The sequence below is a fragment of the Mesocricetus auratus genome, unplaced genomic scaffold, assembly GCF_017639785.1.
Source record: "Mesocricetus auratus isolate SY011 unplaced genomic scaffold, BCM_Maur_2.0 Super-Scaffold_100014, whole genome shotgun sequence".
Lineage (NCBI taxonomy): Eukaryota > Metazoa > Chordata > Mammalia > Rodentia > Cricetidae > Mesocricetus > Mesocricetus auratus.
The window spans coordinates 31844810-31857944 of NW_024429197.1; the positions used below are offsets into that span (position 1 = coordinate 31844810).

A 13135-nucleotide genomic window follows, 5' to 3' on the forward strand; every position below is an offset into this window, starting at 1 on the left:
CATGGGCTTATGGGGCCAATTACCTTGAAACCACCACAATATAGCTGAGGTCCTCTAGGGGTAGAGGGTGGGCAGACCTGGCAATTAGTAGGTTCTAGAGAGGAGGCAAGGAGTAGGTGAGGGAAGGATTGAGCCAGGCCATGGTGGTTGGGAGAATCTCGAAGCCTCACTGATCAGCAGTCAGGGTGTTTCTTTTTTTTTTTTTTTTTTTTGGTTTTACAAGACGGGGTTTCTCTGTTTTGGAGGCTGTCGGTCCAGCCTGGCCTCGAACTCACAGAGATCCGCCTGCCTCTGCCTCCCGAGTGCTGGGATTAAAGGCGTGCGCCACCAACACCCGGCTCAGGGTGTTTCTTTATTTATACAGAATTCAGTAAGCAGGGATAGATTCATGTTGTTCCAAAACATAGATCATATCATTTCTGTTCTTAGACACATGTTCAACTTCCTCTTGCATATCTTTTAGTCATCACTGATAAACCATGACAGAACAGAGTTATCTTTTACAATCATTTTTACGCATCAACCCCATAACCCAACTTTTAGGCAGCTCTTGCAGTTTCAAGGACACTAGACAGAAAATCTCCAAGCCAGCCAGGGCAGATTGCCATGTCCCGAGCAGTGGATTATTAACTTTTTTTTTCTTCTGAGACAGGATTTCTCTGTATTGCTTTGGACGCTGTCCTGGAACTTGCTCTGTAGACCAGGCTGGCCTTGAACTCACAGAGATCTGCCTGCCTCTGCCTCCTGAGTGCTGGAATTAAAGGCGTGTGTCACCAACACCTGGTGATTATTAACTCTTAATGGTTAGAGTGCCCAAGAAAAATCCTCAGGCGAAGGCTGCTGCAGTTATTGTTCAATTTCTGGCATAATACAATGTTTATTCTTTATATCTTTATAGAATTTATATCTCTAAATCCTGGCTTTTTGTTGTTGTTGTTTCTTTATCATATGATACCATAGTGGCCCTGCATGAGCTAACTTTTCTAGGAAAGGGAGGTCATAACCCACAGTTTTTATTATCTTTCCACACCATTCTTTGTCCATCAATATAAGTCTCTTTATAGGACAGAGGTATCTCCAGACAATCTAACTTTGTTGCTGTAAGTGCTATGTAATTGCCTGAATGTACAACGGGAAGAGGCTTGTAATCTGATCTGCAGACAACTTCTCTAGTCCACTGAATTTTGTTGACCTTTTTAAGTATACTTTGTTTTGATTATCTTGTTTGTAAGTATGGGGCAGATGTTTTAAGAATGTCTCAGAGCCTCATGAAGAGATCTCTGTTTCTTTATGTTTATCATAACCTCCAAGGCATAAGGAAGACCTGCAAGTAGCTAAGGATATCTCCCTAAAAGCAGGAGAGGTAGTATGCTCAGGACTTTCTCAGGGAAGCTTAAAGCAGTACTCCTAGGAGAAGTCATAAATGATTCAGAAGAAATTTCCCATCATGAATCTGGGAGCACGGGCCTAAAAATGAAGCAGACTAAAGTCCCATGAAATAGCCAATTTGATTCAGAGCATCAGACAATTTACACCCTGAAGATTAAGAAGAATCCCTTGAGAAAGGTGTTCAATCACAAGGATAAGTCACATAACATATTTTCCTTGGCTGGAGAGACGACTCAGAGGTTAAGAGCACTGGCTGCTCTTCCAGAGGTCCTGAGCACAATTCCCAGCAACCACATGGTGGCTCACAACCATCTGTAGTGAGATCTGGTGCCCTCTTCTGGTGTGCAGGTATACATTGCATACAAAATAAATAAACAAATCTTAAAAAAAAAAACATGTTTTCCCATAGAGACGTCAGTAACAACAGCTGAAGTAAACTCACTCCTGTCCTCTACACCTGGGAGGAGCATGATTCCAAGAACAATTCTGTGTTTTTGAAGACATTGAGGACACAGGACTCTTGTCTTATTTTCTTGGAGTTTTCTCACAGAACTCCATTCTCGGACCATGTTCTGACATATTTTAAGCATAAGCCTAATTAATCTTATCAATAAAAACCAGGAGTCAGACCGGGCGTTGGTGGCACACACCTTTAATCCCAGCACTTGGGAGGCAGAGGCAGGCGGATCTCTGTGAGTTCGAGACCAGCCTGGTCTACAAGAGCTAATTCCAGGACAGCCTCCAAAGCCGCAGAGAAACCCTGTTTCGAAAAAAACCAAATCAAACAAAAAACCCAGGAGTCAGATATCAGGGCAAAAAAACAGAAAGATCAGAGAAAAAAACAGAAAGATCACTTCCTGTCTCTCTGTATAGTCCTCCAGATCTCTATGGTTAACTAGTGGCTAGCTCTGCCCTCTGACTCAAAGCAAGCTTTATTTATCAGAACACCAGCAAAATAGCAGACAACACACATTACTATGTATATACTTCCCTTCTTCCAGTGTCTTTTCTTGTTTGTTCAATGGGATCAAGTTCAGACCTGAATGCTGGACAGCTGCTCTCCCTTTGAGCTACACTCGCAATCATGTGTCTGCTTTTGAAGGGAGAGCCCCTGCATCACAGTTTGCTTGTTCGTGAGGGTGGTGCCCTTTGCAGTGCTTGGCTTTATGTGAGGATTCTGAGTCTGCACCCATTTTGACAGGATGAAGCACTGTCTTCAGGGCCTGACAAGGGGCTGGGGAAACCAAAGTTCTGCAACATCAGAGTGTTTCCTGAGTTAGGCCCAATGCATTCCTGATCACAGGGTATTTTGTTTCTAGTAAATACAGACATGAACTTTAAAAGGTTTATTAAAATAATATATCCAGCCCAGGAATGGCAACACACTCTTTAACCCCTGGCACCAAAGGGACCAAGATCAGAAGATCTCAAGTCAAGACCAGCCTAGGCAAGACATGGTTTCTTTGTGTAGCCCTGGCTGTCCTGGAACTCACTTTGTAGACCAAGCTGGCTTTGAACTCAGAGATTTGCCTACCTCTGCCTCCTGAGTGCTGGGATTAAAGTGCTGCCTGGCTTTGGATAGTGAGTTTTAGGATAACCTGGGCTAATGACACATGAACACATTTCTTCTCCTTCTCTATGCACGTGTGTGCTTTGCCAAGTATCATTAGTGTTTGGAAAAGGGTTCCAGGATTATGGTCTCCTCATCAGACAAGTTTACTGAAGCTGCGGGTAGCTTGCCAAGGAGGCCACATGGACGCTATGCCCTGAAACTTCACACTCACAAACCTGGCTGTCATCTTTAAGCAGAAAGCATCATGACTGAGCTGCGGAATCTCATGCTACAATCTCTGCCTGAGATTGGTAGACACGGCTGGATGACGGTCTGGCAGCAAAGTTAGACAGGAGGTGTTTTGGGGCAGCCCAGCTTACCTCTCTCTTGGCACTTAAACCAACCTTTCTGCCTGGAAACCCACAGACCCTTTTATATTGAAGTTCAGCACCTCTACCAAGGCCCATCCCAGTGTGGATTGTCCTGTAGCAAATATTCCTGGAATGCAGGAGTCAGAAGTGGCAGGCCCTACAGTCTCAGCTACTTTGTTGGGAGGGTCACTTGAGTCTGAGAAGTCTGTGTGTAATTTCTCTCGCAACACATGTTCTGCATCTTCATTTTCCCAGGGCTTTATCTGTTTCACAGCTTCCAGTCATCTGCCCCCATAGCACAGTGGCTCCCACATTTGCATATGTACTAAAACTACCATACCAGGAGGGCTTGATGAAATGCAGATGCTCAAGTCTCACTTCCAGGGTTTGGGGTTCAGTAGACTTGGGGGTGGGCTGAGGGACCTGCCTCTCCAGCAAGTTCCCAGAGATGAAGCTGACCCTGCTGCTCCAGGAGCACCAATGCAGACACGCTGCCTCAGTGGATGTTGCTGGTGTTCTGCCAGATGTTGATTCATGTGCCAGCTGCTGTGAGTGCTGGCTGCTGAGGGTTCACAGATGTCCCTGCTCCTGAGACCGCCCTCAATTGACAGGAGTCCTCTTACCCAGAGATGCCCAAGTGATTGTTCTCCACCTGAGTGTGGGCTGGAGTGTGCCAAGGCTGGTCCCTTGCTCTGGGTGGGCAGTATACTCTGGTGCCATTGACACTCCAAGGCTTGCTGTGCCACTGGGACAAGGGGAAACTTGGGCTGCAGTTATCTTGGGTTAGATTTTTGTCTCTGCTCTCTGCTGCTCCTTACTTCCCCAGAGGGTTCTCTGGAGAGTACCATCAGTAACTCACTCTGACAGGAACCCAGAAGTCTCTTTGATATGCCTAGCCTGGTTTCATATTTGGTCCCATATCCCTGCCTGCCCGTCTGTGTCATCTATCTAACATCTATGGGTCACTCTCCCTCTTCCTTAAGCCATCTGCAGAAACCAAGAGATTGCTGCCTAAGCCATATATATATATTCTTTGACATGTTAAGTCTCTAGCCCTGGGAGATGACATGTCTGTTCTTGGCTTCCTCCTTCACCAAAAGCCTACAGCTGTAGTACTTAGTCAATAACAGGTATATGTTCCAGTTTGAGATCAACAAGTGTAAGTATTTCCTTGATGGCATTCTTTCTCTTACAAGAATTCTTTTTGTTATCAATAGTGGGTTTTGAGAAAAAGGGTGAGATCACACTTGCATGCAAATTTGTCCTTAGCCATCTCCTCAGCCCTGTATCATTTTTTTAAATAGATGCAGCTTTCCTATCTTATAAACAGTATTGTTGGAAGTTTTTATCTTTGTGTATTCATCCCTTATCTATTTCATTCAAACCTATTTTTACAAATGGAGTATGTTAAAGGCTGTGTGCATGTTTAAACTTTGATGCACGCCATTAACTTTTAGAAGGCTCACTATCAGGGCTCCTCACTTGGAAGATTAAGGCCGCTGTCTTAGTCAGGGTTTCTATTGCTGTGGTAGAACACCATGACCAAAGCAGCTTGGAATGGAAAAGGTTCATTTCAGCTTACAAGTCCATCACGGGAGCCAGTGAAGCCTACTGGCTTGCTCCTCCTCCTGGCTTGCTTACTCCACTCCACCAGACCATGGGTGGCACCAGCCACAGGCAACTGGGTTCTCCCTCATCAGTTACCACACAGTAAAATGCACCACCAGCCTGGTGAGGGAACTTGCTCAATTGAGGGTTCTCCTAGCTGGTTTCAGCTAGAAGGGGCATCCCTGAGGTAGGTTTCACCAATGCACTGCTCACCCACCGCTTTAAACGGCTATTGACTGGTTGTTTAGTCTATGGCGAGATCCAGCTGAGTCTGAGTGGAAACCACTTCTGTCTATCCTAACCCTCCAGCCCCCTGGGTTCCCTCAGCTCAGATTGGTCTAGTCTAGTTCTGGAGAAAATGAAGTTCGTGTACACAGAGGCTCATCGGCTGGAAAGTGCCACTCTGAGGGCCAGAAGATTCAAAAGAAATACCCGGAGCAGCCTTGGTGGTAGCAGAAAAAGCTTCCGAAACTTGGATAGGAGATCTGGCCACAAAGAAGTACCTGGTGCCTTCTCAAATAAATACCTGGTGCTTCCTCAACTCTACTTTTTTATCCAGAAACCGATGCGGCTGTGTGCTGCCTTGTTTCTCTTTGTCAGCAACATCATTCCACCAGCAAGGCAGTGATAGGTCGGCTAAAGCAAGAACACCACGAAGACTTCTTTCCATATATTACCTGCAGTGAAGTGTCTGTAGTCTTCAAAGCTGCTGTCCTAGGAGGGGAGTTCCAGTCTACAAAGAAAGGGGAAGCCCTTTCCTTGACTCAACCTCCCCTTCCCCCTCGGGAGGAAGCACCATCTCCCTTCTTCAGGACCTGCTTGCCCTTAAACCTTTGAGGTTGTCTCCCCAGGCCCTTAGCCGGGCAATGGAGACTCAGGCCTCTGGCACCTCAGTTTGTCCTCCAACCCTGCTCAGCTCCTTCACTGACAACCTCTGTGACATCCAATGATTGCTCTAGTTTCTATTCCCTTTCTGACGGCCCAAAGGGACTCAGAGCCCCACAGTCCCTTCCTTTCACTACCTTCTTTTGGGGAGGTAGATGGGAAGGACTGAATTATAGAGAAGGTAGGAGACACGCCAAGAGAGGCAATCACCAAACTGAATTAAAAAAATGTATACATTGTTAGCTAACTATATTAAAAACTTGGGCCTGGCATTGGAGTTTAGTTGGTAGGATCTACTTAGCATGAACAAAAGCCGGGGTTTGATGACCAGAATCCCATAAACCAGGCATGGTGGCTCAGTCCTGTAAGCCCAGCACTCTGGAGGTAAGGTGGACCAAAAGTTTAAGGTCATTCTCAGCAGTTCAAGGCCAGCCTGTGACACGTAAGATCACAAAACAAAATACCTTCTCACTGGAGTGTGTGAAGGAACTGGTCCTACAGAACCATAGCCACAGGATCTCCATGACTTGAAGCAACAGCAGGATATCTGAGAGGAGATTCATTGGGGGTCCAGCATTAATGGTGTACCTGAAGCCAGAGGCCTTGAACCTGACCAACCACACACTACACAGTGAACATTTACAAGTAAAGCTGTTTGGACCAAAGGGTATGCTGTACGATTCACAGCAGCTCCCAATGCCACTAAGATGAACGAAGGGGTGATGGAGAGGTAGAAAAGATGGAGGGTTAAAGTGGGTTGTCTTGTTTGCTTGTTTTAATATTTTTATTTGCAATCTTAATTTTATTTTTTATCTTATTTTCATTATTTCTTTTTTAGTTTTCCTTGGGGAGTACACTACAAGGGTGAAGGGAAGATACAAAGGGACTGGGAGATGAGTAGGATTGGGGTATGTGATGTTGAAATTCCCAAAGAATCAATAAAACATTATGTTAATTAAAAAACAAAGCCACACCTCCTCAAGGATTTCAGATAAAGATACAGGCAAGCAAACCAATGACCCTGTTCAGCTACCAAGGGTACACAGTCTACAGTAAATGAGGAAGGCAGCTGAAGAAAGGGCTCTGGGAAGAGGACCTCCCTACAGCACAATGGCAGAGGCAGGGTTTGTGGGCAGAACAAGTGAAACTTTAAGAATGGGGTTCGGCAGAGGGAAGTTTGAACTTGGAATAGAGATGAGATGAGGAGCTCCCAGGTGAGCCCACACTGCCAACCAGTGAGAACGGATTTAAGGTCTAGGTAAACAGGACAGAACATGCAGATCTCCAATGGTGCATGTCTGTCTTTATTCGTTGTTTGCTTCTGTTTTGGGGAATGCAACCCAGGGTCTTGAGTGGCTAGCACACTCTACCACTGAGCCCCCCCCCAACCTTCCAGTCCCATATGAAGCAGAATTACAAGGATGGCACTGACCACTTGTTCGCTGAATCCACAGAAGCTGCTTAAAGAGAATTCACCAGGCATGTGCCAGAGATGGATCAGATAAACCCTGGAGACCCCTTGCAGCAATCTGTAAGCTTTAACACAGAGTTCTTATGGAAAGAATTATTGACATTTCAGTTTAGAACTTGGCAAAAAGGAAATCCTCAGCATTTCTGCTATTGAACATGAAAGCAATTGCTCTAGGTCACATTCTCAAAAACCTTAATGGCTCCAGTAACAGGAAACCCTGGGAAGCTGTACAGGGGCTATGATAAGCTGGCTCTCTGCTCCATCGGGCTTTTCCAGTCACCCCGCCCCAGACGTGATCCATGAGTGGTGTTCACCCTCTCATCCCTGATGACAGCATTGCTGTTCACATGCCTTTCTGACTTCCTGTGTTCACCCTCAAACCTTACTTTTCAAACCTTACCACTTCACAGATCGTTGTAAGCAATTTATCAGAAATCCTTAGAGCCTTAAAATCCTGGACTGAGGATGTAGCTCTGTGAAAGACTACTTGCCTAACAGTGTGAGGCCCTGGCCATGATTCCTCCTCCTTGCAAACAAAACAACCCACCAGTACACCTAGCTTTGACTCTTTCTGGGATCTCGCCAGAAAAAGCCATCTGAAAGGTACACAAAACATAAGCAAAAGATGTCCTCTCAAGTATCCCTCCCTGGGAACCCTACTCTCAGGGGTTTTCGTCACTTTCCTTCAATAAATATATGTTCAATCTACTAAAACAAAATAAATAAAAGTCTTCTGGGTCATTATTTTTACCTTTATCCTAAACAATCTTAAGAATACATAAAAATATTGAACCCCCATATTCAATAATTCATGGACACATTTGTGTCAGTTAACTACAAAAACATTATTAAAAATGTCTAGTTGGGCTGGGGAGTAACTCAGTAGTAAAGCTGAAGCTACAAAATGAGTATCCCGCCGGGCGTTGGTGGTGCACGCCTTTAATCCCAGCACTCGGGAGGCAGAGGCAGGCGGATCTCTGTGAGTTCGAGACCAGCCTGGACTACCAAGTGAGTTCCAGGACAGCCTCCAAAGCCACAGAGAAACACTGTCTCGAAAAACCAAAAAAAAAAAAAAAAAGAGTATCCCTGCTTATGTGTTTAAAATCAAATCCTAGCTATACTTAGTTTTTACCTGTGCACAGCTCCATGTATATATCTGAAATACCTGGGCAGGTTTTTTCTATAATTTATTTTTTGTGTTTGAGACAGGCTCTCTCTACATAGCCCTGGCTGTACTGGAACTCACTATGTAGACCAGGCTGGCCTCTAATTCAGAGAGCATGCACCATCTGCCTCTGCCTCCTAAGTGCTGGAATTAAAGGTGAGCACTATTATGTTTGGATCAACAGGTTTTTAAACATAAGCTACATCCAGGATATCTAGAAAGAAGAACAGTACCATTCTACAGGTAAATGTCCCAATTTGTCTTTAAACTGTAATTTCTCTGTTGTTTTGTTCAAGTTGCCTCCAGACAAGATCCACACATGACTTGTGATTGTAGGAGCTTTTATATCTCTAGAGTGGGACCTTTCCTTAACACTTTCCATGATGACAGTGACAAAGTCAGGCAGCTCCAGAAGCTCCCAACCCCAGAACAGTGATTCCTTCCTGTAACACGAAAAATAAACACCCAAATACTGGTACTGGGGCTCAAATTTCAAGCTGAAGGTCAGAAAAGCAAAGCAGCCAAGCCACTAATTCTTACCTCTACCTCAGGCTGAAAGGGCTGACCCATGAGCTCTCCTCAGCGTGGCTGGAGACTGAATGCCCCATCTTCAGTGTGACTGGAGAATGTGAGCCTCTCTGAGACCTCGCTCCTGTCTTTTATACTTCTCATGAGTCCTGGGATTAAAAGTGTGAGCTACAATTCAATTCTTCTTTAGACTGATTCAATCTTGTATAGATCTGGGTGACCTTGGACTCACAAAGATCCATCTACTTAATCCTGACTCCTAGGATTAAAGGTGTGTATCACTACCTCCTAGCTTCTGGCTGCTGGGATTAAAGGTATATGCTGGCTTCTATGGCTTGTGGCTGACTTTGCTTTCTCAATCTTCAGGCAAGCTTTAATAAATCATAAATAATATAGCACCACACCTTACCATTCCTACACAGTCAATCCATGTTAAGCCTCCTATCTGTAAGCCACTGGCCTCACTCCCAGATCCAGACTGGATTTGCTCCAGAGCATCAGAGAAGAGCCCTGAAGGGTCTCACCGGGGCAGTTTATTGCTTAGCCTTTAAGTTGATTACTTTTCATCTCATTGGCCAGAGTTCATTACATGTCACTATCCAAAGAAGGCCAGAAGTCACAGATAGGGATGTTTCAGTTAGCTACATTAATGGTTACTTGTCTGTTTACTTTTCTTCAACTGCCCTGTGAATTTTCTGAAAACAGAAGTTAATTCTAGAAGGGAAGACATGGAGATAGACAGATGGAAGAAGGTGGATTTTGCGATTTGTTTTTTTGCTCCACTGGCTACTTAAATAAAATAAGAATAAGACATAGTCAGAGAAGTCCTATTCAGTCATCCTATCCACTAGGTTCCTTGCTTCATAAAAATATCAGGATATAAAATGATGTCAATAATGACTGTTTGGGAGAAATACAGATTACTTTTTTTGTTTGGCATTTTTTCAAATCATAAATAAATAAGTAAAAAAATCATCAAAATCAAGACAAACCATCATAAAACCAAAAAACAACAATAACAGTAGCAACAACAACAATAACAGCACAACCCCCAAAACCAAAATCTCACAAATTGGCTTGCTTTTCAGTCTGGCTGGGTTCCAGGATGGTAGTCACACCTCCCCTGAGTACTTCTCCTACTCTGGACTCCCGCACCATACTGCTTATACTGCTCAATTAGCTTTTGCCACAATCACTTAATAAATTAAAAACTTAATGCACGGAGATCTCACAAGCTCTATAGTAGATTCTATATAGGCACAATGAATTATAAATTTTCATACAGAGTCATTTCCTTGAGTAAGCTGTATATTGAAGTCAAAGTTTCCTCATCGCCTCCAACACTGCTGACTCCTGTAACCAGAATTTCTTTGTCAAAAATACCGAAGAAAATATGAATAAACATGGAAACAGTGATAAAAATCTATTTAATAGTAAACATACCAAAGAAAAGTAGGTCAGAGAATTTTTCTGTAGTTACTAGGAAAGACTTGAGACTGCTAGTCCCTCTGCAGAAATGCTGTGCACAGATGCAAAATGATCGAAGGCTGAAACAATAATGAATCTCAAGAAAGTGGCGTAGCCATCTCGTGCCTGAAAGGGGAAAAAAATCAATATGGGTGCTTTTAGCAATCCTAGCAAACTATTAACAGGCAGTTGGCAGAACAGAGGCTTTGATGAAGAGTAACTTTCTAACATGCAACAGAATATAAGACAGAATTCAGAAGACAAGCCATCTTCATCTAGCAGTTGCCTGGGAGTGACTCAGCATGGTATCTAACATTCTTGGTTTTATGAAAACCAGTGGGAGGGCTATAAATGTACATTGCTGACCAACTGTTTTACAAGTGTCTTTCTAAAGTACTGTTTATGCTACGTGGTTTCTGCTGGTTAATGATGCCTTTGGATATACTATCCTGAAGCATGACATACTCTCACATTTATATAATTTCCCTGGAAACCAATTTGGCAATATATGTAAAAGGCCATAAAATATTTATACTCTTGGGCCCAGCAATTCCATTCCATGAAATTTAATCCTAGGAAATAAAAATTAAAAAAGGTGAAGGTCATAATCTCCACAGCATGTATTAATGTTCCCTAAGAATTATTTGTAATGACAGAAAAAAATAAATTAGCTTAAATGTATGTAAATATGTAAACAGTACCTCAAAAACATAATTATAAAGCCTTGGCTATAATATTAAGTTTAAAAATGATAAAAATTTTTCTGCACATTTCTGTTGTAACTATCTGAGATCTATGGTCAATAGGTACAAGAATGAATGCAGCCATTCTGCTAGGACAATAATAAAAGTGTGAGTGGTTTGCAGCCTCACTACTTTCCAAATGTTCTATAACCCTCCCCAGCGAATACCAAAGAATGCAGAGGCTTCCTAATCATAACCATAAAATCAGCACAATTACTCTTCTTTATGAGGGTCCCACTGGCCTCTCCAGTCTCTGATGATGAACCTCAAGGATCCTCTGTCTCTGCCTTGCCAGCACTGGGTTTACTGGTGGGTGCCACCATGCCTCACATCTTTGTGCAGGTGCTGCAGAGCAAACCCAAGTCTTACCACTTGTACTGCCAGTGGACTGAGCTCTCCCCACCCTCTGGAGAGTCTTTGAAATGCTGATTTCCCAGCAGCTCCTGGCAGGATGCAAAGCTGCAAACCCCACAGGTAGGAAGCCACTCTAGATGTCACGGAGAGCAGTTGTACACCAACACTGGCACCTAAACACACTTGGAGTGTTTTACTAGTTGCTGTTTGTTTAAAACGAGGGCGTGGCCAACTAGTAGAGACAGAGGCCTCCTGCTGAAGCAGCAGCAGCTTCTGTCAGCGGGCATTCATTCCACTTGACAAGGAGAGCCCAATGGAATGCTGCCGGAAAACATTGGTTCTCTTTCCACTTCAGCTCTCTCTGGCTTAGCTGTTGCTGATCCTCTGCTCTAGTTCCCTATCTAAGCCTCTCTTGTCCTTTCCCGTGTAATTAACATCCAGCTTTGACATCTCATCCCTTTTAGTCTCCTATTCTAAACGCCTTACAGAATCAGATGAAAGAAAGTAAACAAATACTTTTAAAATAAATGATTGAACAAAATTAAATAAATGAATTCAATTCTGTTCTATGCATAGAGCCACTTTCTCCAGGATTGGTTAAAAAAAGGGGGGGTGGCAATTAATAATACATTTACCAAATAATATTATTGAGAATAATCTCTAATGGTGAAGTAGGCAAAGAACTGCTAATACCACGAGAATATTCATCATGAATAATTCATGCTAGGAAAGTATAAAATCTAAATTGGGCTCACTAAAGATAATCTTAACTCTACAAAGTATGTACACTTACCACAATTTCTTCGTTTTGAAGTTGCCCCTCTGTGTGTACTAAATCTAAAACACAAATTTAATAGAAATAGATTAAGGCTCAAATAATGAGGATAGCTATGGAAATTTGTGCCCAGCAAAAAGTGATTACTTAGCAAACTATAAGTTAAAGACAGATTTAAAAGAATTATCATTATTTGGGGGTTGATTTAATATAAGACATTTGACTTTTAAAAACTAATGAGCTGTAAAATACCTCTACTGAGCCGGGCGTTGGTGGCGCATGCCTTTAGTCCCAGCACTTGAGAGGCAGAGGCACGCAGATCTCTGTGAGTTTGAGACCAGCCTGGTCTACAAGAGCTAGTTCCAGGACAGCCTCCAAAGCCACAGAGAAACCCTGTCTCGAAAAACAAAACAACAACAACAAAAAAATACCTCTAGTGAGTATAAACAAAAGACAATGCAAATGCAAATCATACTAACAAAATATACAGTAAGAAATTGGTAAAATGCAGACACTTCCCACTTATTGATCAAGCTCCTAGTAATTTCAAACTTTACCCACAAGAAAATTTCACTGTGATCTAGAACGGCCTGTGATATGATCTCTTCTGGTACTCAAATTTAGTAACATACAACTAGAATAGTTTACTTAGTCATGAGTTATTTATATTGAGTATTCTTTCAGAAATTTGAACTATTTAGTTAATATAATAATACCTTTTGACATTAATTTGTATCAAATAATGTACAGAATTTCAAAAGCTATCCAGGACCAAAGGGGAAGACTTTGGAAAATAAGATTCTGGAGGCTTTTTTTCTGCTCCCTAA

At 42.9% G+C, this 13135-nt stretch overlaps 1 protein-coding gene and 1 pseudogene across 6 annotated transcripts in view; one reads left to right on the forward strand and one right to left on the reverse strand.

Annotated features, from left to right (window-relative positions):
• Hspb11 (heat shock protein family B (small) member 11) overlaps nucleotides 1-13135 on the reverse strand; it is a 40234-nt gene that overhangs the window by 7380 nt on the left and 19719 nt on the right. For 4 of the 6 annotated variants that reach the window (XM_013114906.3, XM_013114905.3, XM_013114904.3 and 1 more), the window contains exons 5-7: nucleotides 12327-12370; nucleotides 10413-10562; nucleotides 9485-10322 (exon numbers count right to left, since the gene is read on the reverse strand). In XM_013114906.3, the coding sequence (XP_012970360.1) occupies nucleotides 10449-10562; nucleotides 12327-12370 (158 nt within the window). In that variant the 3' untranslated portion in view covers nucleotides 9485-10322; nucleotides 10413-10448. Of the gene's footprint in view, nucleotides 1-9484; nucleotides 10323-10377; nucleotides 10563-12326; nucleotides 12371-13135 lie in introns of those variants that run through there. The other 2 variants (XM_013114902.3, XM_040757025.1) reach the window with 2 other exon arrangements.
• LOC121144074 lies at nucleotides 5279-5757 on the forward strand (annotated as a pseudogene).